The 23,937-nt window shown below is 49.5% G+C and overlaps 1 protein-coding gene and 2 long non-coding RNA genes across 23 annotated transcripts in view; 2 read left to right on the plus strand and 1 right to left on the minus strand.

Annotated features, from left to right (window-relative positions):
• The window catches only part of LOC131487703 (uncharacterized), a 28,407-nt gene extending 19,624 nt beyond the window's left edge, over window positions 1–8,783 (minus strand). For all 4 annotated transcript variants that reach the window (XR_009249901.1, XR_009249902.1, XR_009249899.1 and 1 more), the window contains exons 1-2: window positions 8,157–8,783; window positions 7,600–7,646 (exon numbers count right to left, since the gene is read on the minus strand). This is a non-coding gene — a long non-coding RNA (uncharacterized LOC131487703). The remainder of the gene's footprint in view (window positions 1–7,599; window positions 7,647–8,156) is intronic.
• Window positions 995–3,518, plus strand: LOC131487705 (uncharacterized). The gene is made up of 2 exons (XR_009249903.1): window positions 995–1,044; window positions 3,399–3,518. It is a non-coding gene; the product is annotated as an uncharacterized LOC131487705 (long non-coding RNA).
• CD44 (CD44 molecule (Indian blood group)) overlaps window positions 6,247–23,937 on the plus strand; it is a 90,880-nt gene continuing 73,189 nt past the window's right edge. For 3 of the 18 annotated variants that reach the window (XM_058688616.1, XM_058688618.1, XM_058688620.1), the window contains exon 1: window positions 6,248–6,505. In XM_058688616.1, the coding sequence (XP_058544599.1) occupies window positions 6,439–6,505 (67 nt within the window). In that variant the 5' untranslated portion in view covers window positions 6,248–6,438. Of the gene's footprint in view, window positions 6,506–23,937 lie in introns of all 18 variants that reach the window. The other 15 variants (XM_058688622.1, XM_058688621.1, XM_058688623.1 and 12 more) reach the window with 9 other exon arrangements.

A 23,937-nucleotide genomic window follows, 5' to 3' on the forward strand; every position in this document is an offset into this window, starting at 1 on the left:
TAAGTACTGGTGGTAGTGACCATGGTGGTAATTGTGGTGATGACGGCGGGGGTTCTGGCGGTGGTGGTGATGGTGGCAGTGACAATGGCATTGGTGGCGGTGACAATGGCATTGGTGGCATTGGTGGCGATAGCAGCAGCAGAGGAGTGATGAGAATGAGTTATGACAGAACTAAGAATGTTTAAATTGTGCTCAGCACACAGTAGTCACATAGTGAAGGAACAAAGGGAACAATTTTCAGGCAACCCAGGGACGTTAGTCACCGTTTATACGCCAACTATGAATACGGCCAGCACGAATCATGCTTACTTAGATGTTCATCAGTGCCATCCCCTTCCAGCCTTCCAGTAGACGTTTAGCTACCGATTCGTATGAAACGGAAAGAAAATGAATGAAGATTTTAGTTGCTCTATGAACTTAAAAGGAATACAACCGCATTTCTCTTAAACAATAATAGCGTTAACGGTAGAGACTGTCTTACTTCTCTCACTTCAGTCTCTCACTTCCCCCCAGCTAGCCTTCTGCATAAAGCCACACACCATTAATTCAAATTTCACCTTCAAAAATTCACATTTCTAAATTAACTACCATTGAACTGTGGGCTTTGACCTATCGGCATACTGTTTTAACTTTCAAAGGTCTGCATCACAGCTGCAACTGACATGGATGTATCCGGAATCAAGAGGCATCCGGTCCCCTTGGCATTTCTAGGGGCAGTGGCCACACTGGCTATTTTATTTACCCTCCTTTGAAAGCCTTAGTAATGCTAAAAGCTCAGCACTGTAATCATACTTGGTTAGCTCGAGACTAATTAGTCATTCGATGCCATTTATTTGTCATGAAGATTGCTTTCCAAATTACCAGTTTATTTAGCCTTCACTAATAATTATTTCACAAGGGCTTTTTCACCACTGTTCATTTGCATGTGTAGAATTTACTCATTGAGAATGAACTAAAGATGGATTTTTTTTTTTTTTTTTTTTTTTTAGTTAAAGTTGAACTGGAATGGTGTTTGATTTACTCTGCCAGATCGCTCCTTCTGTGGTAAGCAGCCCCGTGTAGGAATTCAATGTTGTCCCTTTAAAAGCGTCTGGTGGCCTGCTGTGTTTATAATCCTCAAATCCCATGATTCAGTCCCACCTCCCCGCCTTGCTCCACACACTCCTGCTCACATTTGGTTTAGATTTGACTTTTTCTTTGCTTAGGAAGAACAAGATTTTTTTACTAGTCAGAAGCCAGCAGGCCCCCAAATTCAGGAAAAATAAACATACGAATCCTAGTCTGCTAGAGTGAACCACGCTCAAATTCCACCAGGTCTGAAAACGGTCACCCAGATCGGACGCCGCGGCTTGCATTTGTCTAGAAAGCGTCAGCTTGTCCAAATGCTGCTATCTATTGGCTCCTGTAATTCCCAATGTCACCCTGTAAAGTGTCTCGGGAGGAAAAAGAACAAGCCATTCTTTATTGGGAAAGGTATATATGTCAGAGACAGGGAATAGTCAGGAACTGAGAGTCTCGTAATGACAGCGTCTAAGACAGACATGTCCCTGTCCTCAGGTAGCTTAGCGGTTGGTGGATCCCTGAGCCCTACCAGGAGGCCGGCCCCCCGGTAGAGTCCTGATGCCTTCTTTCACTTACTATTCACAACAGACTGTGAGAAAGGTCTTATGAACCTCATGTGGTAGATGAAATAACCCAAACTCCCAGAGGTTAAGTGACCCAAGTAAACTCACCGGGCTGATAAGGGGGTGAGCCACTGCTCAGACCTGGGCTTCCTCGGTCCAAGGCTGCCAGTCGTGTCCTGGACCCTGACCTAGTAGTGTAACCTCATGTTAAGTCAGATCAATTCAAGCTCTCTCTTCCAGTTTCCCACAGCTGGTTTCACTTAGAAAGGTAATTGGTGCAACACACAACAGATACTGAACATCTAAAATCAGTAACTTTAAGGACCTAAGCATTATACAGTCTCAAAAAAAGAGCATGGGAATGTCTTTGTGAGACCGTGGTATGGCCAGTGTAGGGGGGAGGGGGTGGGGGGCGGGGAGTGTGGGGTGGAAAGACGGTGAGAGGGTGAGCGCAAAGAGGTGATCCAGGAATTCCCAAAGGTTGGTCCTGACTCAGTGAATTGTCAGGTCAGTTTGAAATGACTCACTTGTGGCATGGGGCAAACAACCTCAGTCAGTCCCTCACTAAACTGTCGGGAAGCAGGCAGGCAAAATATTTCCTCCTGGAAGAATTTGCATAGCCCCCTAACCTTTGTGAGGCACCTTCCCTCTCCACGCTTCATCTGCCGATTGTTACAACTTGCACATATGCAGCAGGGAACCAGGCTTCGTTGGAGATGGCCTCGTTGAGTGGTTTTTATATAACTTTTTCAAAGTAAAATCCTTTGTGGAAATGAAGCCTCCCACAGTCCTCTAAGGTTATCAAACTGATAAGCTTGGAACTTTTGCGCTTGGAATGGGGTCAGGGTGGGGGGAGGCACAGCCCCCGCTTAAGCCTTTGCTTTGATCTCTGTGTCTGTCTCTGAGGGTCTCCAGGAACCTGCAGGTTCTATGAAACGCGGTAAGACAATGTAAACACATCTTCGCAGTGAATACCATCCCATTTCACTCCCCTCTTGCAACAAGGCCCTGGAAGTAATGGGAGATCTGCGAGGTCACTCCTGGGCCAGTGCCCTTTCCAGGGAACTCACTAGGCCTGGCTTCTCAGGTGATTAAAGTCTGAAGATCTTCTTGGGGGGGGGGGCAGCCTGCCCCCATGTGTTTCAGGAAGGCGGTGCCTCTTGGGGACAGACAACTCTGCCACTACGGGCAGCATTTTTCAAAGCACCTGCTTTTCCGATAGGGGTCAGAGGCACCGTTCTCTTTCCAGCTGGCACCCCCCGCCCTCCCCCACCCCCCTCCCCCCTGAATCTTGAAACTGGCCACTGGTGGCTGGGGAGCAGGTCCCTGAGAATGCAGGAGGAGCAGCCTACACTCAAGCAGGCTCTCCCCAACTCGAATCCTTACACTGAACTGGAAAGCCTTTGTTATTGGCTGCGTGTTTGTCTCCCCCAAATTCATATTTTGGACTCTTAACCCCCAGTGTGATGGTATTTGGGGGTGGGGACTTTGGGAGGTAATTAGGTCAGGAGGGTGGAGCCCTTATGAAAGGGATTAGTGCCTTGATAAGAAGGACCCACCAGCAAGCTTGGTCCCTCCCCCACCCCATCTCAGTCTCCGTCTCTGTTTCTCTCTCCCTCTCCCTGCCTCTCTCCCTCTCTTCTCCTCCCTCCCTCTCCCTCTCCTTTCCTCCCTCTCTCTCCCTTCCTCTCTCTCTGTCTGTCTCTCTCCCTCCCTATCTGTCTGCCTCCTTCTCTGTCTCTGTCTCTCTCCCCCCCCTTCATGTAAGGATAGACGACAGCCCTCTGCAAACCCAGAAGACTGTTCTCAGCAGAACCCAGCCATGCTGGCGCCCTGATGTGGGACTTCCCAGCCTCCTGAACTGTGACAAATAAATCTCTGCTGCGTAAGCCATCCAGCCTGTGATGCTCAGTTCTGGCAGCCCAAGCTGACCAAGACGGTGGTGATAGCCACACAATTCTGTGCATGTGCTGAGGGCCACTGTATGGCTGCAATGGTAAATGTTAGGACATGTGTATTTTAGCACGATAATAATAACAACAACAATAACAGCAGCAAGAACAACAATAATAAGGAAAGTTCTATGGCTCACTATTTCCTAGGGGTCAAGTTCAAACTTCCTGGCATAGTCTATGACCTGAGCTGGCGGGTGGGGGGGAGGGGGGTCCTGTTTACCTCTCTGGCCTCCCTTCTTGCTGTCCTCCCTCGATATCTTCATCTAATCGAACATGCAAGCCGCTCTATGACATTGCCTGAACAAGTCATGTGCTTTCACTTTTCCCTGCTTAGTCACAATTTTGCTTTTAGTCATGATAGCAAACACATTTACGGAGCTTACTATATGCGTATATATATACACATATACATATATCTAGTGCTTAATATATGCAGGACTTTTGAGTCATTTACTGCTCACCAATCCTATGGAAAGGACACTGATATTAACCCCATGTTAGATGTGAGAAGAACCGAGGACTAGAGGCTAATTTACTTGCTTAAGGTTGCACAACGCAATGTACGAGGCCAGGCGTCCTGGTTCCTAAATCCTTGCAATTAATTACTACAGAGTAATGCTGTTGCTGGATGTCTTGTGCCCTTGCCCTTTCTTCTGAAGAATCCCTCCTCCTCCTTCAAGACCTCAAATATCACCTCCCTTGTGAAGGCCCCCTGGTCTGGTGTTCCCCAGGAAAGGGTGCAGTGCTCTGCAGGCTCTCTTCTCTCAGATGGATAGCAAGATGGCTATCCATAGCGATCTTCTGCCGTGGATATTGTCACACATATTTCACAGCACATTTCTTATTGTGTGGTGACAGCCGGCTTGTGAGTCTGATTCCCCGCGAGAGTGTGAGGCCCCTGAAGATAGATAGGGCAGATCCTTTCCATCTTGATACTCTTGAGCGCTCGCTACACGCTTGATGAATAAGGAAAGCTGCATGCACTTTCTCTCAATTTTTCAATTTCTTTCAACAAATAACAAAATCAAAAGGGAATTCCTTTGGCTCGGGAATTCTAGCCTGGCGAGAATTCAGTCCCACAGTCCCTGACAGCCATTACCATTTTCTATGTACCCCACCAGGCGAGAAGCCCATTCAGATACACTTTCAGTGGTCCACATTAACAATAAACACTGCTTTTGCTTTTCAAATGTCAAATCACTGGATTTTACAGGTAGATATGAGATTATAATGCAAAGTATGATTTTTCATTTTTTTTTTATTTTTTAAATGTTTTATTTATTTTTGACACAGAGAGAGATAGAGCATGAGTGGGGGAGGGGCAGAGAAAGAGAGGGAGACACAGAATCCGAAGCAGGCTCCAGGCTCTGAGCTGTCAGCACAGAGCCCGACGCGGGGCTTGAACCCACGAACTGTGAGATCATGACCTGAGCTGAAGTCGGACGCTCAACCAACGGAGCCACCCAGGAGCCCCTCAAAGTATGATTTTTCTAACTCGAAATCCCTCCGGGGACCATCTTCCTCCCTTTTCTGAGATGTATTGGGGAGGACAGATAGGGGCAAGTGGATTAATGTTTGCTTAGCTAGGAGTATAAATAGGAGCAAGAGAGAGAGGGTGGATATTTGGTGGATGAGAGGGTGGATAAAATGGCGAATGGAGAAGTGGATGATGGGCACTGGATAGATACACTGAAGCACAAATGTGGCTGGCTGGCTGGCTGGCTGGCTGGAGAGGAGGACAGCATACAGATGGATGGATGTAGGGTTATGAAGAGGTGTGGAAAAGCATATGGGAAGGTGGAGGAGAAGTTGTATGGGAGCGTCATTGGAAGAATAAGTGGGAGATGGATGGCTAGAAGAAAGGATGTGCCGTTGGACAAGTGGATGGAAGGGGGTGGGAAAGATGCAACAGCCCTGTAGGATGTGAGCAAAGATGGGTAGAAGATGAATGGGCAGGTGGAACGATGTTTGGGAGGATGAATGAATACAGGTGACTGGATGGATGAATGAGTGGATGGGTCCAGGTGCCAGCCTGGGACTGGAAGATGACACATGGGTTGGAGGAGGGAAATAGCAGCCCCCTGGCTGACCATCCTTAGCTTTCTCTGAGCCGCCCTGGTAAGAAGGAAAACTCCACTTCGCTTCTCTTTCAGGGGAACAAGAGTGCGCTCGTCCTCTGTCCTCTTCCCCTGGGAAGAATCACAAGCTCCCCACCCCTCCTTGCCACCGTGAGCTGGGGAGCGCCACTACCCAGTGCCGGACCTCGCCCCCATCCCATCTCCTGTCCCAGAATATCCAGCCCGCCGGTGAAATCCGAGAGATCACTCTCCAGCCCCATTCACAGAGAAACCTAGCGGAGAGGAGGGGCCGGAGGCTCAACCCAACCGGGCTAAGGTTTCAGGACGGGCCATCCCCTGGCCCGTCCAGAGGCCGCCCTTCCAGCGGGCCGGGAGAGGAAACCGGTGCGTCCCGGGGCTCACGGGCACCCCCGGGGCCCCCGCGGCGCCCGTTAAGGCCGCCCGCGTTTACAGTCTCTGCGTGGCTCGGGGCGCGGGGCGGGGGCGGAAGGGCCAGCGCAGGGGAGGGCTGCTGCGTCTTTAAACCTCTGCGGGCTGCTTAGTCACAGCCCCCTCGCTTGGGTGTGTCCTGCCCTCGCTCCCTCCCTCCCTCTTAGGTCACTCTTTCAGCCCTTGAATAAAAACTGCACCCAACTTCCCAGGCGCCCTCATTGCCCAGCCGGACCCCAGCCCCCGATAGGCTCGGGCCGCCCAGCTCGCCCCGTGCTCCGCCGGCCCCCGCCCAGCGCACCGGACCCCACCCCCGGCGCCCCGCGCTCGCCCCCTCGGTTCGCTCTCACCATGGACAAGTTTTGGTGGCGCCTAGCCTGGGGACTGTGCCTCTCGCAGTTGAGCCTGGCGCAGATCGGTGAGTGCCTCGGGGGCAGCGGGAGGGAGTGGCCCGGGCGGCCGGGACGGACCCTGCAGCCACCTGGCTGAGTGGGCCCCCGGGGACGGGCGGCCAGCGGGCGGCCAGCGGCGTGGACTTGGTGAAGGAGAGCGGGGCGAGGATTTGCGCTAAGCTCTCGGAGTGTGGGTTGGTGCGAAGCACCGTTTTGTTGAAAGGAAAAGAGAAAAGAGCGAAGAAAGTTGGCCGGGCCGGCTGCCGGCGCGCAGTTTTGGGTGAGGTCGCGGGTGCCGGAGCACAAGGCAGAAAGTAACTGTACTCCAGGGTGCGCGCCGCCGGTGTCTGGACCAACGGGCTCCTGTGCCCAAGGGCGCTGGAAGCCTGGCTGGGCTGTCCCCGGGCAGGGCAGGGCTAGGCGGGGCAGGGGCCGGGGCTACTGACCAGGTGGCCACAGAGGTGTTGGTGTGAGAGCTGGTGGCAATGAGCCTTCCAGAAAGGGGTGCCGGCGCCCTGCGGCTCCCCACCCCGCCTGGGTTCCAAAGCTCTTACAGTTGGCTCCAGTCACTGACTAGCGCTTGTGGGAACTTGAACCAGCTCTGTGAGGTTCTGGGTTTCCACGAGGTGCCAGCCTGGGGCAGGGAGTGTGAGGTGGAAAAGCAATGACTGAACCAGCTACTCAAACCTCCTGCTCCTGCCAATCAGTTAGGGGAAATCCAGACAGTAAGGTGGCTCATATTCCCAGCCTGGCAGCCTCAGAACAGGGAGGGGGGTGGGAGGGGGGGAAGCCTGGGCATCAGGGTCGTGTTAGGGACCCTGGACCTGGGGCTGTCGATACCCCCGTCCAAACAGGGGCTGTATCTTTCAGTGGCTGTGGAGTGGGTGTCGGCATGTGAGGTAGTCTGGTGAGACCGAACTCCAAGCGTTCCTTCCCTTTGTCTATATATGTACAGATAATTACATGGCTGATTTGCTTATTGCTAGCAAAATTAATTTTTCTTTTAAGAAGTGCCAGCTGGGTCAGTAAGACAGCTCAGCCTATGGTTAATTCTGCTCGGCAAGTATTTATTAAACCCAGCTCTGGGGGGGGTACCAAGAAAGTAAAGATACAGTCTTACCTGGATCCTGCAGACTGGGAATAAGTGGGGATCAAAGATTCAGATTCCTGAAACACAAAGAATAATAATGATAATAATCATAATAATAGAAGAAATGACAGCACCAGCCAGCATTTTACTGCACGCTTTCACTGTGCCGGGCACTGTGCTGAATGTTTACAAGTGTTGCCTTATTTTGCCCTCACGGTGGCCCAGCGAGAAGCGTCCTGTTACTAGCCCGGCTTCAGGAGGGAAACAAACCGAGACTCAGAGAGGTTAAGTAACTTGCCAGTTCTCGCACAGCCAGAAGGATTGGTGCGCATGTGAACCCAGGTCCATTAGTCTGTGTTTAGTGGGAGTACGTTAGACTGTATGTATGGCACGGGCATGCTTGGAAAGAGTCTGGGGATGGAGGGTTGAGGTGGACCCGAGGCCATCAGAGGCTTCCAAGGCGACCTGAGCTCCAACAAGTCCTTGAAAGGCAAAAACACTTGGGACGCCAGAGAAGAGAAAACCTGGAGTGCAGAAAGAGCCCTGGCCTTCTCTGAGACCTCCAGGGAACTTTATTTGTACATTACCTTCTGGTGATGTCTTCTGCTTTGTTTCTGAGGATTCTGACTCCTGACTCCTTCCAACCTGCCTCCCTGATTCTTCTTAAGGGTCTCATCCCCAAATATTTGACACCATCCTGACCCAGAGACCATGGGTTCACTCCTGCTCCACGTTTTCATTCTCCTTTTGGGAAGCGTCATTTAGAGGAAGCACAAAAAAGTGCCAGGGGCAGTAACTGCCTGGGCCTTGGCTTTCATGTGCTTGTAACATTGCTTGGAAGGAACTGAGACTTGGAAGGGAGATGCGACTTCACAGCAGCTTGGCTGGGCAGGCAGAGAGGGGAAGGAGGCAGAGGAGGGGGAGGAGAGGCAGTACTTTTGCCCCAGGATCCCAGTTGGGGGTGGGGGACCTCCAGAAGACAATGAGGAAACTTTGGAAAGGAGCAAGGCTTTGGGGAGGAAGAAAGGGTCCATCCTTCATATCCGGAAGCAAAAAGTAGAGAAATGGCCAGATGAAGTTAAGCAACACTGGACAAGAAATTAAGTTGGAGGACACCGTGAATTAGGTGTCATATGCAGGAAGTAGAAAGTGGCCCTGGGTAGAGGACAAGTGGGATGAGCCCTCCCACGTCTGGTGTCTCTTTTCCCCTGTGGGCCAGAGGTCACTGCTGGGGAATTGCGCCCCTGGTGTTGAGAAAGAGGGGTACATCAGAGAGCTCTTGGGGGTGACAAGTGCCCTTCTGCTCCCTGGGAGTATTAGAGACCCCTCTTCCTGGGAGTTAGGGCTTTGGCTGTGTTTTCCCAGGTGGAGAAGCAAGAAATCCATCACTACTGAGGTTAGCATCAATTAATTCAGTTATTCCCCAGATACCCATTGGACATCTCATTTCCTGCCGAGGCGCCGTGCCAAGTAGGTGTGTGTGAGGCTGGCGGCCAGTAAGAAATGGTTCCATTTTCTTCCAAATTGCCCCACGCAGAAGCAGCATGGGCAGCATGAAATTCTTAAGTTATGACAGATCCCCTTCCATTCATTCAAAAAGTATTTCTTGACTCATTGTCATAGACTCACCAATGGGGACTCCAAGGACCATTTAGAAAAACCCTTCTTTTTCCCATGGAGGAAGAAGACCCTGAATAGGAGGGAGGAGTGACTTTCTCTCTCGCAGCAGACTTAGGGCTGGACATCTTCCATCCACGGGGCTCTGAAATACCCCCATCACCAAGGACTCCACCTCTGTCCCCGGGGTGAGCCTAACACTGGTTTCACACCCTAAATGCTACCTTCCACATTCACTACAATTTTTTATTTTCCTCTATGATATACACGGTTTGAGCTTAAGATAAAGAATAATGGTATATATTTCTTACCACAAAACAAAAGTGCTTCTCGAGGAAGAGGCTCTGTACTGTCCTCGGGCCTCTAGGGCCTCCTTGGAGGATGGCTAAATCCCTCAGAGTTAAGAGCACCCCTGTTGTAAAAGCCCGACGCTCCTATTGCAAAGTAGGGTTCTAAGTCCCAGGAAATGCATTTACTGAGCACTGGCTTTGTGCTAGGCATTCCGCCAGAGGGTTTGAATAGATTATTCTATGGAAGCCTCATGACGTGCTAAATATGTTTAGTTAACCCCATTTTCTAGCTCAGGAAACTGAGACTCAGGGAGGTGTTATGACTTGCCCAAGGACACACAGCTAGTAAATGGTGGAGCTGGGATTTCCCATTGTCTAACACCACCCCCCACCACCCCGTGTTGGACTCCAATGCTAACGCCCCTTTGATTCACTGCTTTGGAAATTGCATGCGTATGTCGCTCCCATATCCTCCCCATCCCTTGTGACCAGCTAACGTGAAGCCTGGTGTGAATGGCTTTCTCGCTCCGCCTGGCAGGCTGTGGACTCCTGGCTGCTCTACCCTGCCCTACCCTGGACTGTCTCTCCCTGGGCTTGGCCACAGCTGTCAAGAGATGCCAACCTAGTTATTTGTGACTAAAATAAGTCGATTCCCTTATCAGCGTCCAGCTGCCCTTCTAGACATGCTCTCATTTGCAGGCTTGGAAAAAAGGGAGAGGCTGTTCCTTGTCTAAGAGACAAGTTAGGGCAATGTCCTCTGCCTGAAAAATGAAGAAAGAGGGCCTGCCTGCGGAAGCCCTCACCCCAACTCTGCCAGCATTTTGGAGGCGTTGACCCAGAAAGCCCCTCCTCACATGCTCACTGGAAACCTTCAGTGTTTGTTTAGCAGACTGTACGTGCCCCAGAGAGGGAAAGTCTTGAGGACCCGGGTGGCAGGCTGACATGGGTTTCTACAAAAGTCAAGGATCTTAAACTGAAAGGCAGAGTGGAGCAGTCTCCCAGGTGGGATTTGAGATCAGTTTGCAGTGTCCAGGCTGATGGTTCCAAGCTGGGGTTCCCTGACTGAGTAGAGGTGGGCTGGTGCTGTATATCCCCATCACTAGGTCCTGGCTGGGGCTGGGCTGGGGCTGGGGCTGGGCTGGGGCTGGGCTGGGTCTGGGCTGGGGTTGGGGCTGTGCTGAGGCTGAGGGCTCGGCTGGGGCTGAGGCTGGGCTGGGGCTGGGGCTGGGCTGGGGCTGGGGCTGTGCTGAGGCTGAGGGCTGGGCTGGGGCTGATGCTGGGCTGGGGCTGGGGCTGGGGCTAGGTCTGGGGCTGGGCTGGGCTGGGGCTGTGTCTGGGGCTGGGCTGGGTCTGGGCTGGGGTTGGGACTGTGCTGAGGTTGAGGGCTGGGCTGGGGCTGAGGCTGGGTTGGGGCTGGGGCTCAGCTAGGGCTGAGCTGTGTTTCCCCAGCACCTCTGTTTCAGCCAACTCCACCCAGAGTCTAAAAAGGAAGTGACTCTTGTGAAAGAAGAGATGAAGCAGGTGGCAGATGCTGACAGACAAAGCATGTTTCTCAAAGGGGATCTTTTTTGCTTCAGAAAGAAATTCTGGGGGATTGCACAGTGAGAAGCAGATGAGTCAATTTCCTTTGTGTCCCTGCTTGAATGGGAAGCACACTAGTGTTCTTCAGAATCATCAGGGTAGACTAGTGCCTCCTACCTTAAATTCAAACCCCACTTTTCACCCGCTGAGCAAGTTGAGCTATTTTCTTTAAAAAATGTGCTCCCCCAGGGGCACCTGGGTGGCTCAGTCGGTTAAGCGTCTGACTTCGGCTCAGGTCACGATCTCGCGGTTTGTGGGTTCAAGCCCTGCGTCGGGCTCTGTGCTGACACCTCGGAGCCTGGAGCCTGCTTCGGATTCTGTGTCTCCCGCTCTCTCTGCCCCTCCCCTGCTCATGCTCTGACTCTGTCTTTCAATAATAAATAAACGTAAAAAAAATGTTTTTAAAGTGTACTCCCCCAAAGCTGGCCATCAAGGGTTTGGGAAGCCAGACCAATCCGGCAGAGTTAGGAAGGGGTGTTTCCTAGTCTGTGGTTGTGGAATCTGGCTTGGCGTGGATAAAGTGATGGTACATGCCAAATTTTCTAGGACAGTCAGGATTTCAAATGTGCAAATGTTCTACCAGTTGGCGCATGGTATATATTTTGACGAAGTGTCTATATACTTTTCTACCAATAAATGTATAGCTTCATGTGATTAGAAGTCAAAAACTTCGCAAGCATCTTACATAAATGAATTCACATCCTTACAACTCCTTAATCGAGTGCCTGATTACATTGATGTCTGTTTCCCAAAATGTGTGCTTTGGAGAGAAATATTTAATATTCCTCTGCTCGGGGTGCCTGGGTGGCTCAGTCGGTTGAGCGGCCGACTCCGGCTCAGGTCACGATCTCGCGGTCTGTGAGTTCGAGCCCCGCGTCGGGCTCTGTGCTGACAGCTCAGGAGCCTGGAGCCTGTTTCCGATTCTGTGTCTCCCTCTCTCTGACCCTCCCCCATTCATGCTCTGTCTCTCTCTGTCTCAAAAATAAATAAACGTTAAAAAAAATTTTTTTTTAAATATTCCTCTGCTCTACACTTCTTGATCTCTCCAATATGTGAAGTACCAAGACAAGCTATATATTTGACCCTTGCTTGCTAGATGTGGGCATGCATCCATTGTGGGTGTGCTTCTAAGTATGTATGTGTCGGAGCCCATGTGTCTACACGTAACGTGAACATTGCTGGTCAGTCCTTAAGAATTGATCAGGTGTCTTCTGTGGGTCCCACACTATGCTGGGTACTACAGAGGAATTACGTGTCTGAGGCTGGCACTTACAGCCAAGAACCTCGGGGTGCTACAGATAAAGCATGTAGCACTGATCGATAGCCGGGCCATTTTAGACTGTGAGGCTAACAGCATTTCTGAGCTGAGACCGAAATGCTGAGCTGAGCAAAGGAGACTGGAAGAATCCATGGAGGAGAGGAAGTGGCAATAGGGACAAGATAGGATTTGAATACGTGAAAAAAACAGAATGAAAAAGGTGTGTGTATTTCTGTTACCCTGCTACTAATTTACCCACTCTCTAATATGTTAGTCAACTAGACAGTGTATTCAGCAAACGTCTACCCCATGCCTCCTTGGTGCACCAGGTAGTTTAGGCACTGGGGGGGCCCATTGTCAGAAGGCCACAGTTCCTCACCCCTGACTAGCTAGCTCACGGTGTATGTAGTATTATATGGTTTCCTAGCTAATGGGCGACCATGTATCTCTGGCTTCCACGTACTGGATTCTGGTAGTGCACCTGCCCTCCCGGAGTTGTGACAACCAAAAATGCCTCCAGGCTTTGCCAAATTGGTGGTGGTGGTGGGTAGAGCCATCCCACGTTGAGAATCTGGTGTCATAAGATGGCAGCCATTCCAGTAACCTCACCTCTGATTATGTGGTATCTGGTTCTCATAGGGCCCCAGTTAATTAGCCTTAAAACCCCACCGTAAAACCATGCAGGGAGGCCTTTTTATCTTTTGGGGCCACACTTCTAAAAAAGGGGAAAACCCAAAACCATCCTATCTTCTATTACCCGTCCTCTTCAGCACTGTGGGAGCCCTCTGACATCAGGGATTGTATAACATTCTTTCTTTCTTTCTTTCTTTCTTTCTTTCTTTCTTTCTTTCTTTCTTTCTTTCTTTCTCTCTCTCTCTCTCTCTCTCTCTCTCTCTTTTCTCCTTCCTTCCTTCCTTCCTTCCTTCCTTCCTTCCTTCCTTCCTTCCTTCCTTCCTTTCTCTTTCTTTCTTTCTCTTTCTTTCTTTCTTTCTTTCTTTCTTTCTTTCTTTCTTTCTTTCTTTCTTTTTCTTTTCTTTCTTTTTTTTTTTTGGTGGTCCCAGATCCGAGGGTTGGTCCTAGCTACTGGTAACTGTTGAACTGAAATGAATATCCAGATATAGAAATAACTTTGTCTTGTGTACAGAAGCATGCTGGACACCATGCATAGGATGCAAATACATCTGTGTGTTTATGGTAACAGTGGAGATGGCTGTTTTGCTCAGGGCAGGGCAGAGAAGGGCGCTTGGCCAGTCAGCTGCCCACCACGGGGTTCTTATTTGGTCTGCCCCAAACAGGGAGATCACCCGTCTGTTTGTGGTTTTGGTGGCTGCTTGCTGTGGCTGGGTACGTCTGTCTGAGGACAGGGTTACTAGCTTCTTGGGCCAAGAAGGGAGTGGGAGCCAGGCAGATGATGACTCCAACCCCTAAATTTAAGCCTCAAAATAAAACACTCCCCAGCAGCAGCCCACTTGGAGGTCTGGTTATTTTGGAGATGCTGCTCCGAGGTTGGATTCCTTGAGCACCCTCCTGACCCCCCTGCTTCTGGAAGGTGAAGGTGGTGGCAGCTGGGAAGCTGAAGAGCTTCACAGAAGATTCTTGCCTTCTCTGTGGGTCTCCTGCAGCCCCTGAAGGGGCAAGCCTTCTGATGGGGAAGCCCGATGTCTGATGGGAAAGCCACACTGGAAATAGCAAACCGTGCCTCCTCGCCATAGAGCTCGCCAAGTCTGGAGTTGCCCACACCTAGGACAGGTCCTGCCTACCCAGGGATCGTCTGCCCAGTGAGACTCAGACACGGGGGAGGCAAGCGAAGAACGAGGGGAGAGTGTCGTGGGGGAAAAGAACATCCCGAAGCCAGACCTTCCCCAGTGCTGTGCACTGGCTGCCTGGGTGTGTCCACCCAAGGCAAGTGGCCCTCCTAAGTGCAAGTGTGGGCAGACAGGTCCTAGGTGGGTGGGGAGGGCTGAGTCACCGAGGAGGTGATTTGCAAAACTCAGGCCCCAAAACTCTTCCTCGAATCTGCAGCATTTGAGAGTATAGGTTAACTGCAAAACTCCAGCCGGGAGAGACTATTCCCATTTGCTCTGGTGTCATTGCCAGGGTCCTCTGGAGGTGCCTCTAAGTTCGTCTTTCTTCCCCACAACCTTTCTTGACAGTTAGAGAGAGCTCTTGTACCTTCTGCACTGGTTTCTTTGCAGTGCGTTGTATAGTTCTGAGATAACGATCACCACAATTAGTAACAATAGTAAATACGAACTGAGCGCTAGCCATGTGCCCGCACCAGGACCTTCTGTTTCCTATATACTCACCTTGTTTAATCCGTACGCCAACCTTATGAAGTGGTGCTGGTATTATCCCTCTTTTAAGCCATAGGGAATTTGAGTAACTTGTCCATGGCTACAGAGCTGGTAAGTGATGGAGCTGAGATTCGAACGTAGGGGGTCTGGCTACTGGGCCCAAGCTCTCAGTCACGGCATTACTGCGCTTCTCTTAGTACATGAAAATGTCAGGGCCCCCAGAAACCCGGATGGCGATAACTGGTAGTGCTCTGGTTGTTTTCATACACTCCATTCGGGAGTCAGGCGTGGGTTGGGCCACAGCGTCCACACAGCTAGCTTTGCCCTCCCCTTCGTATACATGATATCAGAAGAAGGGGCTGCGATTGCAAATACGAAGAAGAAGAAGTGGCCATGGAAAGTTCTCCCCATTCGTACTCTGAGTGACTCGTTCATTCCAATTCTTGCATAGAAGTTCTTCTCTCCTCTATATGGTGGGGAGTTAGGGAGGGGATAGGATCGACAGGGATGGTGGGTTGAGTTATTTGTTCATTATCACTTCATTACGTGTCCCCCGGATGAAAGGCAAAGGTTGCTTCTTGGTGCTTCTCCACCATCTAGGACTTTGGCTCCCGAAGGGACAAAGCTGGAAAAGGAGTCAGTCAAATAACAGGAACGTGTTTGCCCTCAGTGCAAGGGTCCTTGGCCCGGGGCCTTCTCTCTACCAGCTAGAATTGATGAGGGAGGGAGGCAGCTCAGAGAGGAATCGGGAATCAGGCTGCACTCACCCTGCATGGGGAGGTGGGGGAGAGGGGCAGGGTTTCCTCTGGGTGCTTCGCCTGAGAAACAAGCCACCCAAAGAAAGCTGGAGGCAAAGCCCCCTGGGGACGTCCGACACGTTCTGTAAGAAGGGACCTGTGCGTTCGGCCTGAGCTCAGAGGTTCATCAGATTCCTTACTTGTTTGAATGTCACTTGAGCAGGTCTGCAATGCCTTCCATGACACCAGTCGTGGATCTGGGCAGCATCTTTTTCCACCTTCTCTCTCAGAGAGCACCTGGCGAGCCATCGGGGTGATGACAGTAAAGCGTCTTCCCCAGTGCTCATCATTGTGCAACTTGAGATGCCCGGGAGAAACCAACACTTCCATGTGACCAGTACCTGGTCTCCTGCCTCCGATCTAGAAGGTGGTTTCTGCCCAGGCCCCTGCCCCCAGTCTTCACACACTCCAAAAGTAATAAACGAGGAACTGCTATCTGCCAGTCATAAATGCTGGCATTGCTGAGCGTGAGGTTCGAGAAGCAGAGTCCAGAAGAGCTGCACACTATCTTACAGCCTGCAGGGGACCGGTGGATGTCACTGAGTCAGGCCCACAGCCACCGGCTTGTCGCACAGTCATGTTTTCCTGCAAAGGGAAGGCATGGGTTCGGGTACCTACAAGAGTGCTGTTCGCACAGAGGTAGACCAGACTTGAAGAGGGAATCGGCACTGTCATAGAAGTCTTTTGTCCAGAAGTTCATCTTTAAGTGGATCTTCTGTCGAGGACAAGTTGTCTTCCTAGTGTCAGCCTTGGAGGTCAGGTACATCCCTCCAGACTTCCCAGAGTGACTTTTACTCTTCTCTGTTGTCTTGTTCCTCCCTGATAACTCACGAAAACCCTACAAGCGTATCTCCATCTAAAAGAAAGAAGTGTGAGGGATGCCTCTGAGCTGTGTATGGCCATCTGTTGTCTTTCACTGCTGAGCATATAAGCTCGTTACGGAAAATCTCATGCTTTATGTACATTATATACATTTTTGTATTGCTGTTGTCCCCAGCTGTCGGTTCTGCAATTAATGTAGATGCTCAATAAATGTTCAATGGCTGGGGCACCTGGGTGGCTCAGTCGGTTGAGCGTCCGACTTTGGCTCAGGTTGTGATCTCGTGGTTCATTAGTTTGAGCCCCACATCGAGCTCTCTGCTGTCAGCTTGGAGCCCACTTTGGATCCTCTGCCTGTCGCCAACTCTGTACCTCCCCTGCTCACGCTTTCTCTCTCTCCCTCAAAAAAAAAATATATATATATATATTGGATGACTGACTGAATGAATGAAATTTCTAGATTTGGCAAAGTAATCTTTCTCATTTACCTTCAGTGATTTGTATAGGTTGCGACTAATTCTTTTTCATCCTTTTTTTTTTTCTTTCTGGTCTGTAGAAAACTTTTCGTTTGACTTTTTCTTTTTAAATTTTTTTTTTTTTTTCAACATTTTTTTTTTTTTTTTTTTTTTTTTTTTAATTTATTTTTGGGACAGAGAGAGACAGAGCATGAACGGGGGAGGGCAGAGAGAGAGGGAGACACAGAATCAGAAACAGGCTCCAGGCTCTGAGCCATCAGCCCAGAGCCCGACGCGGGGCTCGAACTCACGGACCGCGAGATCGTGACCTGGCTGAAGTCGGACGCTTAACCGACTGCGCCACCCAGGCGCCCCCGTTTGACTTTTTCTAGTGTCCCTTGTAGTGATCCTCAAACCTCCTTGAAATTGTTTTTCTCTGCATTCTCCCTCATTTGAGTGTATCTTTCTTGAAGCCCAATATATCAGGCAAGGCAGGGGAGGTTCCCAGCTCATTAGGTTTTGTACAGTAGGACAGGGATCTTGATCTCCTATACATCTGTCTGCTGCTATGCTCCAGCCCTCCCTTCCAAATCTGGTCTCAAGTATGAAAAACCCCAAGCCTCAAAATCATGTTCTCGGTGACACTTAGGGAAAAGATGTTGGCTTTTGGCCACTCTGTTAAAAGAAAAAAGGGAGTTGTTTCTTTCAGTGGTTGAAAAGCCTTCCATTCCAAAGACCACTTGGGCCAGACCAGAGGTTTACTGTGGTGCAATGGAAATGGAGTTTGGCTTTGGAGGAGTCCCGTGTAGAAGGAGTAAGAGCTGTGAAAAGAGACAGACCTCAGGTTGATTCCCCCCTTTGCCACTTTAGGGTGGCGTGAGCTCAGGCAGTGCACGTGTTAAGTGTCTAGAACAATGTTTAGCATGTGGTTTCTAGAGCTAAGTGTCTGGTGCGTAGAGGTGCCTTGAAAATAAAAATGGCTATTATATTATTATGTTCCAGTTTGCTGAACAAATCATTTCACCCCTGTTTACCTTTAATTTTCCATGCCTAAAATGAGAGGGCTGGATTCGAGTTGATCTATAAAGTCCTTTGCAGGCCTCATGATCTATAAATCCACCTCTCCGTGGGCCACGAACACCTAAGCCTCATAAAACTTAATGGAAAGAATAACACGACTATAATGCAGTGCCAAAAAAAAAAATTAAAAAAAGTGATGCCTGGTTTGTATTAAATGTCAGAAGTGAATTATTAATCCATGCCAGCAACAAGTCTATTCATCCAGTGACACTCTGAACCTCAGGGGGAAGCGTGGCTCTTGGGAACAAGGTGCCTTGTTCAGAGGATTCCACTGGTTCCTCTCAGTCACTTGGGAATGGGCACATGAAGAAGCTTGGGCCAGAGAAGTTAGGAACATGTCTTAGTCACACAGCTAAAGATATAGGAAGCCAGTCCTGGGATTACCTGCAAGATCTGAATGCAATACCCTTTACCTTAAACTGTAGTTAAAAAACAAAACAAAACAAAACAAAACAAAACAAACCATTGTGTCAAGTGACCAGAAAATCTAACTCATGAAGAAGAGGAAAGATTATGTCCTTCACTCTCTAAGTTCCATGAGTAACTTGGATTTCTCAGCCTTCCTCAAGGGAATGCTATAACGTGTTGGTGCAAAACAAACCATAATATTCAGCCAAAGCAATGCGTAGAGGGTGAGCTATAGTAGCCTATGGAAAATAACTAGGGTGGCAATGGGGGTCTTAAAAAAAAGAGCAAACAAAACATAATATATATATGTGTGTGTGTGTGTGTGTGTGTGTGTGTGTGTGTGGATATCCACACACACACACACACACACACACACACACACACAAGGCACAGGGCAAGGCAGACTTTTGAGATGGCAAGTTGCTGCTTCTACTGATAACTTTCCAGATTCCTGCTAAGATATTTATTTCTTTTTCATAAAGCCAGAGAAGCCCTTTTGCTTAGGAAAAGAAAAAAAAGGAAGGAAGGAAGGAAGGAAGGAAGGAAGGAAGGAAGGAAGGAAGGAAGGAAGGAAGGCGAAAAGAGGGAGGGGGGAAGGGAGGAAGGAAGGAAGAAGTAGTGAAGAAAAGGAAAAAAGGAGGTCATAAAGATAGCACTACTTAGGAGCTTGCCAAAGTGGGTCAGAGACTAAATGCCCTGTCAGGGTTCTGACCTTCTGTCAGTCACTTAAAGTCCTTACTAAGATCACATCCATCCTGGGTGTGCCCATTTCACATCCATCTGGAATCCACCCACCAGAAGCTGAAATAAAATGCCAGATGGGTTCCGATCTCTTGTCATACGCAGTGCCCTCAATTATTGCTTGGTCATCTGTGGCCAAGATGCCATAGCCAATCCCATAGACACAATTCTAGGAGAAGTGACAACCGCACGCAGCCAGTGGAGGTTTGGCGTTTCTCCCTCTTAGTCACAGGACTGTGGGCACCACTTGCCTTACGGTTTGCCTGTTTCCCCAGTTGTAAAATGGTGATAAACTCGCTAAATCAATCCACTAAAACATGTGGTGTCATTGGCGCCATGAAAAGAAGTGAGGGGGGTGGAAGATCTAGTTTCTGTCCTCACAGAGCTTATTACAGTTTTGAGGGAGAAAAGCCAAACGGATGAAAGAACTCTACAAGACGATGTATCTTCAAGCACTAGAAGATGACTCTCTGTGAGTGGCGAGTGTGCAGGCTTCATGGAAGAAGTGGGATTTGATGATGAAGTCGATGAGTGTGTGGAAGAAAATGGACAGAGAGAGGAGAGAATAGGCAACCCACTGAAGTGCAAAGCTTGAGCTGAAAGTTTCAAGTGGGGGCAAATACATCTGGCTTGATGGGGTCAGGAGAGGGCTCAGCCTGCCAGAATAAGAGAGGCCAAGCTGAGGAACACCGAGGGATGGCGCTGGACAGCTTCCAGGTGATCAAGTGTCAGTGGCACCATCTGCAAGATCCAATTCTGCCCCCGGGAAGTTCTCACGACGCCCTCTTCAGAGGCCGCTAGACAGAGTTCAGAAGTGGGGCAGTCCCGGCACTACTTGGGATAAAACTTCAGCAGCTTTGACTGTGTTGGAGAGTGGCAATTGAAGAGAATCCTAAGCAAGCCCTACAGTACCAACAGCAAATAGATTTCAGCTCACATACCATTTCCCATTGGTTATTAGAGGCTACCTGGAGGGCTGTGCTCAAGAGCTAAAGCTTGACTCAGCCTCAGATGGTGCTGTGATCCATTAGTGCTGTCTGCCACAGGGTACTGTGATCCATTAGTGATGTCTGCCACAGGCACGTTATGGAAGGCTCAACCCCTGTCTCACAGGGATAACATTACAGTAGAGCAGCAGGCTTTTCTAGTTTTCCATTCTGATGGCTGCATGTCACTGGGACTTTACCCACTCAAGTCTAGTCAGCAAGTCTTTCTGTAGACTCCGCCTCCTTCCAGAAGAGTATAAATGCAGTCTCTTACCCAGAAGAGTTGAGTGACTTGAGCCTCCTCTCAAGATTCATTTGCACTGCTTTCCCGTCACCCCAAGTGAAGTTAGATGCTGAGAGCCAGGAATCTCCTCTGTTTGAACCAGAGCCAGACTCCTTGGCAAAAGGCCCCTTCTCCACATCAGCTTCTCCATCTGCAAACTGAGAAGACAAAAATGATGCCTCACCCATGGGGGTGATAGGAGGAATAACTAGCTAATGTGAGTAAAGGCTTTGAAGATCAAAGGGTTGTAGGCACACGTTAATTACAACTTTTATCAGCCCTGGAGCCTCTGCATTCTCAGCTGCCACTTGGGGCTCTTCTGTGCCTCTTCTATGCCTCCCAAATGCAAACAGCAACAGCATTCCACAGACTGGCCCCTCTGGGTCCTGCTTGTAAGATCCAAGTCAAGAAGGCTGGATTCTGAACTCCGGGCGGGCAAGCCCACCCTGGGCCACTCAAGTTTCCCACTACTCATGCCCAAGGGAGAAAGCAAGCTTACTGCCTGGGCAGGTACCATGAGATAGAACCAAGGTATAAACAAAAGGCTCCACCAAGAGTCACCTAGAAATAGCCCCCGGGTGAGATTAGGACACTCTGCTCTAATTCCCACCATGTCAAAGCCTAATTGTGTGACCTTGGGCTGCTGGCTTTATCTGTCTAATGCTTCACTACACTGTGTGAACCACCGGGGGATAATAATCCCTCTGCCTCCCCTGGCCCTCTCCACCTTTGCCTGCTGGTGTGAAAGTGTTTTGTGCTGGTAGGCAGGAGCACGTGATATAGAACTACAAGGTCCTATTATTACCGGAGGTAACTTTCGCCTCTATCTCTGTCTCCCGTTGCTGGTTGACCCCAATCATTGAAATTGTATTCTTTGGAATGTTCACCAATCTCTTCAGAGCTGCTGTCCCCTCCTGGGCAGGGCTTATCTAGGAGGACGTGGTATGTGCTCAGGCTTCTCGGTTGTGCCATTTTCTGAGGCCTGCAGAGGCAAACTGGCAGGAGACGGGGCGGTGCCCTGTTAAGTTGAATCACAATGCTCCTGCTAGGGTAACTCGGTAAAAGTACCAGAGGCAGGGGTAGGAGGGTTTTCAGATGCTTTGCTAGGGCTTAGAAAGTGCCAGCTGGCCTGGGCCCCCATAGCAGCAACAAAATATGGATCCAAAGAGGGAGACGAGGAGAAAGGGAGAAAGGACCCTACGTTATCCTGCGCTAGTGACAAAAAGCCAAGGATGATGGCGTGTCAAAATGGGAAAGGATGCTGGACATTATGTGGCCCACTCATTTATTGGACAGATGAGGGAAAGACGTCTCAAAGATTCTGCAAGTGACTTGCCCAAGGTCATGTAACTAGTTAGAGTCAAATCCCTGGCCTTCTGATTCTCAGTCTAGTACCCTTTCCATTTCGTACTTTGAGATGATAGAGGAAAGGCACTAGACAAGAGGACGCTGGCTAACCAGGGCCAGCAGACTAGCAGGACAAAGAGAGGAAGCGGAAAGGGTATTGGGTTTTTTAACACAATGGAACATAGTGTAGGTGTTTACACTCCACCGGAGCCTTTATTGTTCTTGGACCTGGTTTCCTGTGCCATACCTTGTATACCCATATTTGGTGTTCAACTTAATCCTTTTTGACTTAATGAGCACTTGGAAACCAGAAAGCCCAGTGCAACCTGGCCTGGCTTTTGCCCAGCCTCTCTGAGCAATTCTGTGAGCTGAGTCAATAATCAGTGGTTTTCAAACGATTCATTTGTTCCCTCGACACATGTTTATTGAACCATACTATGTGCCAAGCGCTCTACCAGGCACTGGGGATACAGTTTTAAACAAGGGGGACACGGTTTCTACTCTCACGGAACTTACAGTCTGTCTGGGAAGACGGAGAGCAAACAGGTGGGTTTTCCCACATTGAATGGCAGTTGTGGCGAATGCTGTGCTAGAGAAGCACGGGGTCGCTGAGAGCATGTAACAGGGAGGCCTCCTCTGATCTGGAACATCAAGGGAGATCTCTGAAGCCCAGTGGTATGAATAGCAGTAACTATGCTCACAGGATGTCCCCAGTTCCTTGGAGGCCCTGTTTGTTGAGCTTCTCAACCCCAACAGTGCTCAGGACCAAGAAGCAGCCTGGTGGCTGGGTCCAAAACCCCTTCAGCCACCCCAGCCAAGGAAGCCCCTCCTCTGGCTGTCTCACACTTGGCTCACTGAGTAAGAGAGCAAGGAAAGGAAGTTCTACTCCTCAAAATTCTGAAAGCGACTGATTTTATCGTGCCTGTCCTGAAATGGACAGTGGTAAAAAGAGAACCATGGCACTCTCCAAGCTGAGTGAGACTTCGATGATGATGATGATGATGATGATTATCTTAATGAACGAGACCTTTAGAAGTATGTGTTGGGGGAGGCAAAGTAACCCAAACTCTGGGAACCAAAAAGTGTCTTATGATGCTGGAGTTACTTTAAGCCACGGGAAAAAAATTCATAATTTACTTAGGAATCTTGAATGTTAAGCCTTGGTTTAGGGTCAGACCTCATTGATTTTATAGCAAGTTTCTCAGGGGGTTTTTTGTTTGTTTTTGTTTTGTTTTGCCCTGTTTTTGAGCACCTTGTTGATCGGAGCTGGGGCCCGGGGTCTGGTTCGTGTGAGCACAGGAGGTCGTTTGCAGGATGGCTCCCAGCAGCCACACGGGTGCCTCTGTTGGGTCCAGGCAGCGGGAACAGGCAAGAACCCTGGGCGCAGATGTCCAACACCTGGCTGAAAGGCCCCAGACTCCTTTATCTCCTTTGTTGCTGGGAACTACTTGGAGATGATGTGTCCCCCGTGTAACTGCTGTCTGTCACACGTGTCTTGGTATACCCGTATCGGTGCGAGCCAGCCGAATATCTCTGTAACAGAACAATGGAACAGAAACCCTCGTAAAATGTTATCTTGCACAACAGAAATATGGAGGCCGGATGATTTTAGGAGCTCGGTGATGTTATCAAAGACACAGTTTTCTTCCAACTTCCCACTCTGCCATGCCCATTGTCTGCCTGCAAGTTAGCCCTCTTCATAGTCTGAAATGGACTGCCAAAGTTCCAAGCATCCTGTGAGAAAAATAACAGTACCTAGCAGCAGAAGGAGGAATGCCTATTCACGAATGTCTCTCCCCCAAAGTTGGAGGGATGGCTTTTCCAGAAGTCCTCACTTCCCTTTCCTTTTCATTGGAAGAATGGGGTCACATGCTGAGACAGAACCAGGCACTGGCCAGGAGAACTCTGACCACCCTGCTTTGCTTAGACCAGTCATGATTCGCCCACTGGAGCTGGGAGTTGGGGCCTCACACCCCCTGAAGCACGAGTTTGGGATTTTGAACAAAACCAAGATTCGATTAGGAGAACTTTGTTGCATTAATAACAATGTCTGTTAACAATGAGTAAGGCCCCAGAGGGCGTCCACCCATCTAGTAGAGTTGTGGTCAGAGACTGTATCTACAGTAAAGGAAAAAAAAGCAAAGCTAAGTTCTTGTGTTCCTAAGACACACCCTCCATCTTTTCGTGAGAAGACACGCCTAATGGATAGAGTTCACATGGGGGACACACTGCATTTTGAGACTTTGTGGCTTATACTCAATCATAAAGAGCTGCGACTTTATCCTGTTTTCTCTCCCCGCAAAAAGCGTATCAGGGAATAACCTTAAATCTGTCGTAATTTACGAGAAACAGGCAATCGTTTGTGCGCTTGAGCCCTTTATTATTAGAAACTCATTACTGCAACCTATCTCA

This window comes from Neofelis nebulosa, chromosome 10 (genome assembly GCF_028018385.1).
Source record: "Neofelis nebulosa isolate mNeoNeb1 chromosome 10, mNeoNeb1.pri, whole genome shotgun sequence".
Taxonomy (NCBI): domain Eukaryota; kingdom Metazoa; phylum Chordata; class Mammalia; order Carnivora; family Felidae; genus Neofelis; species Neofelis nebulosa.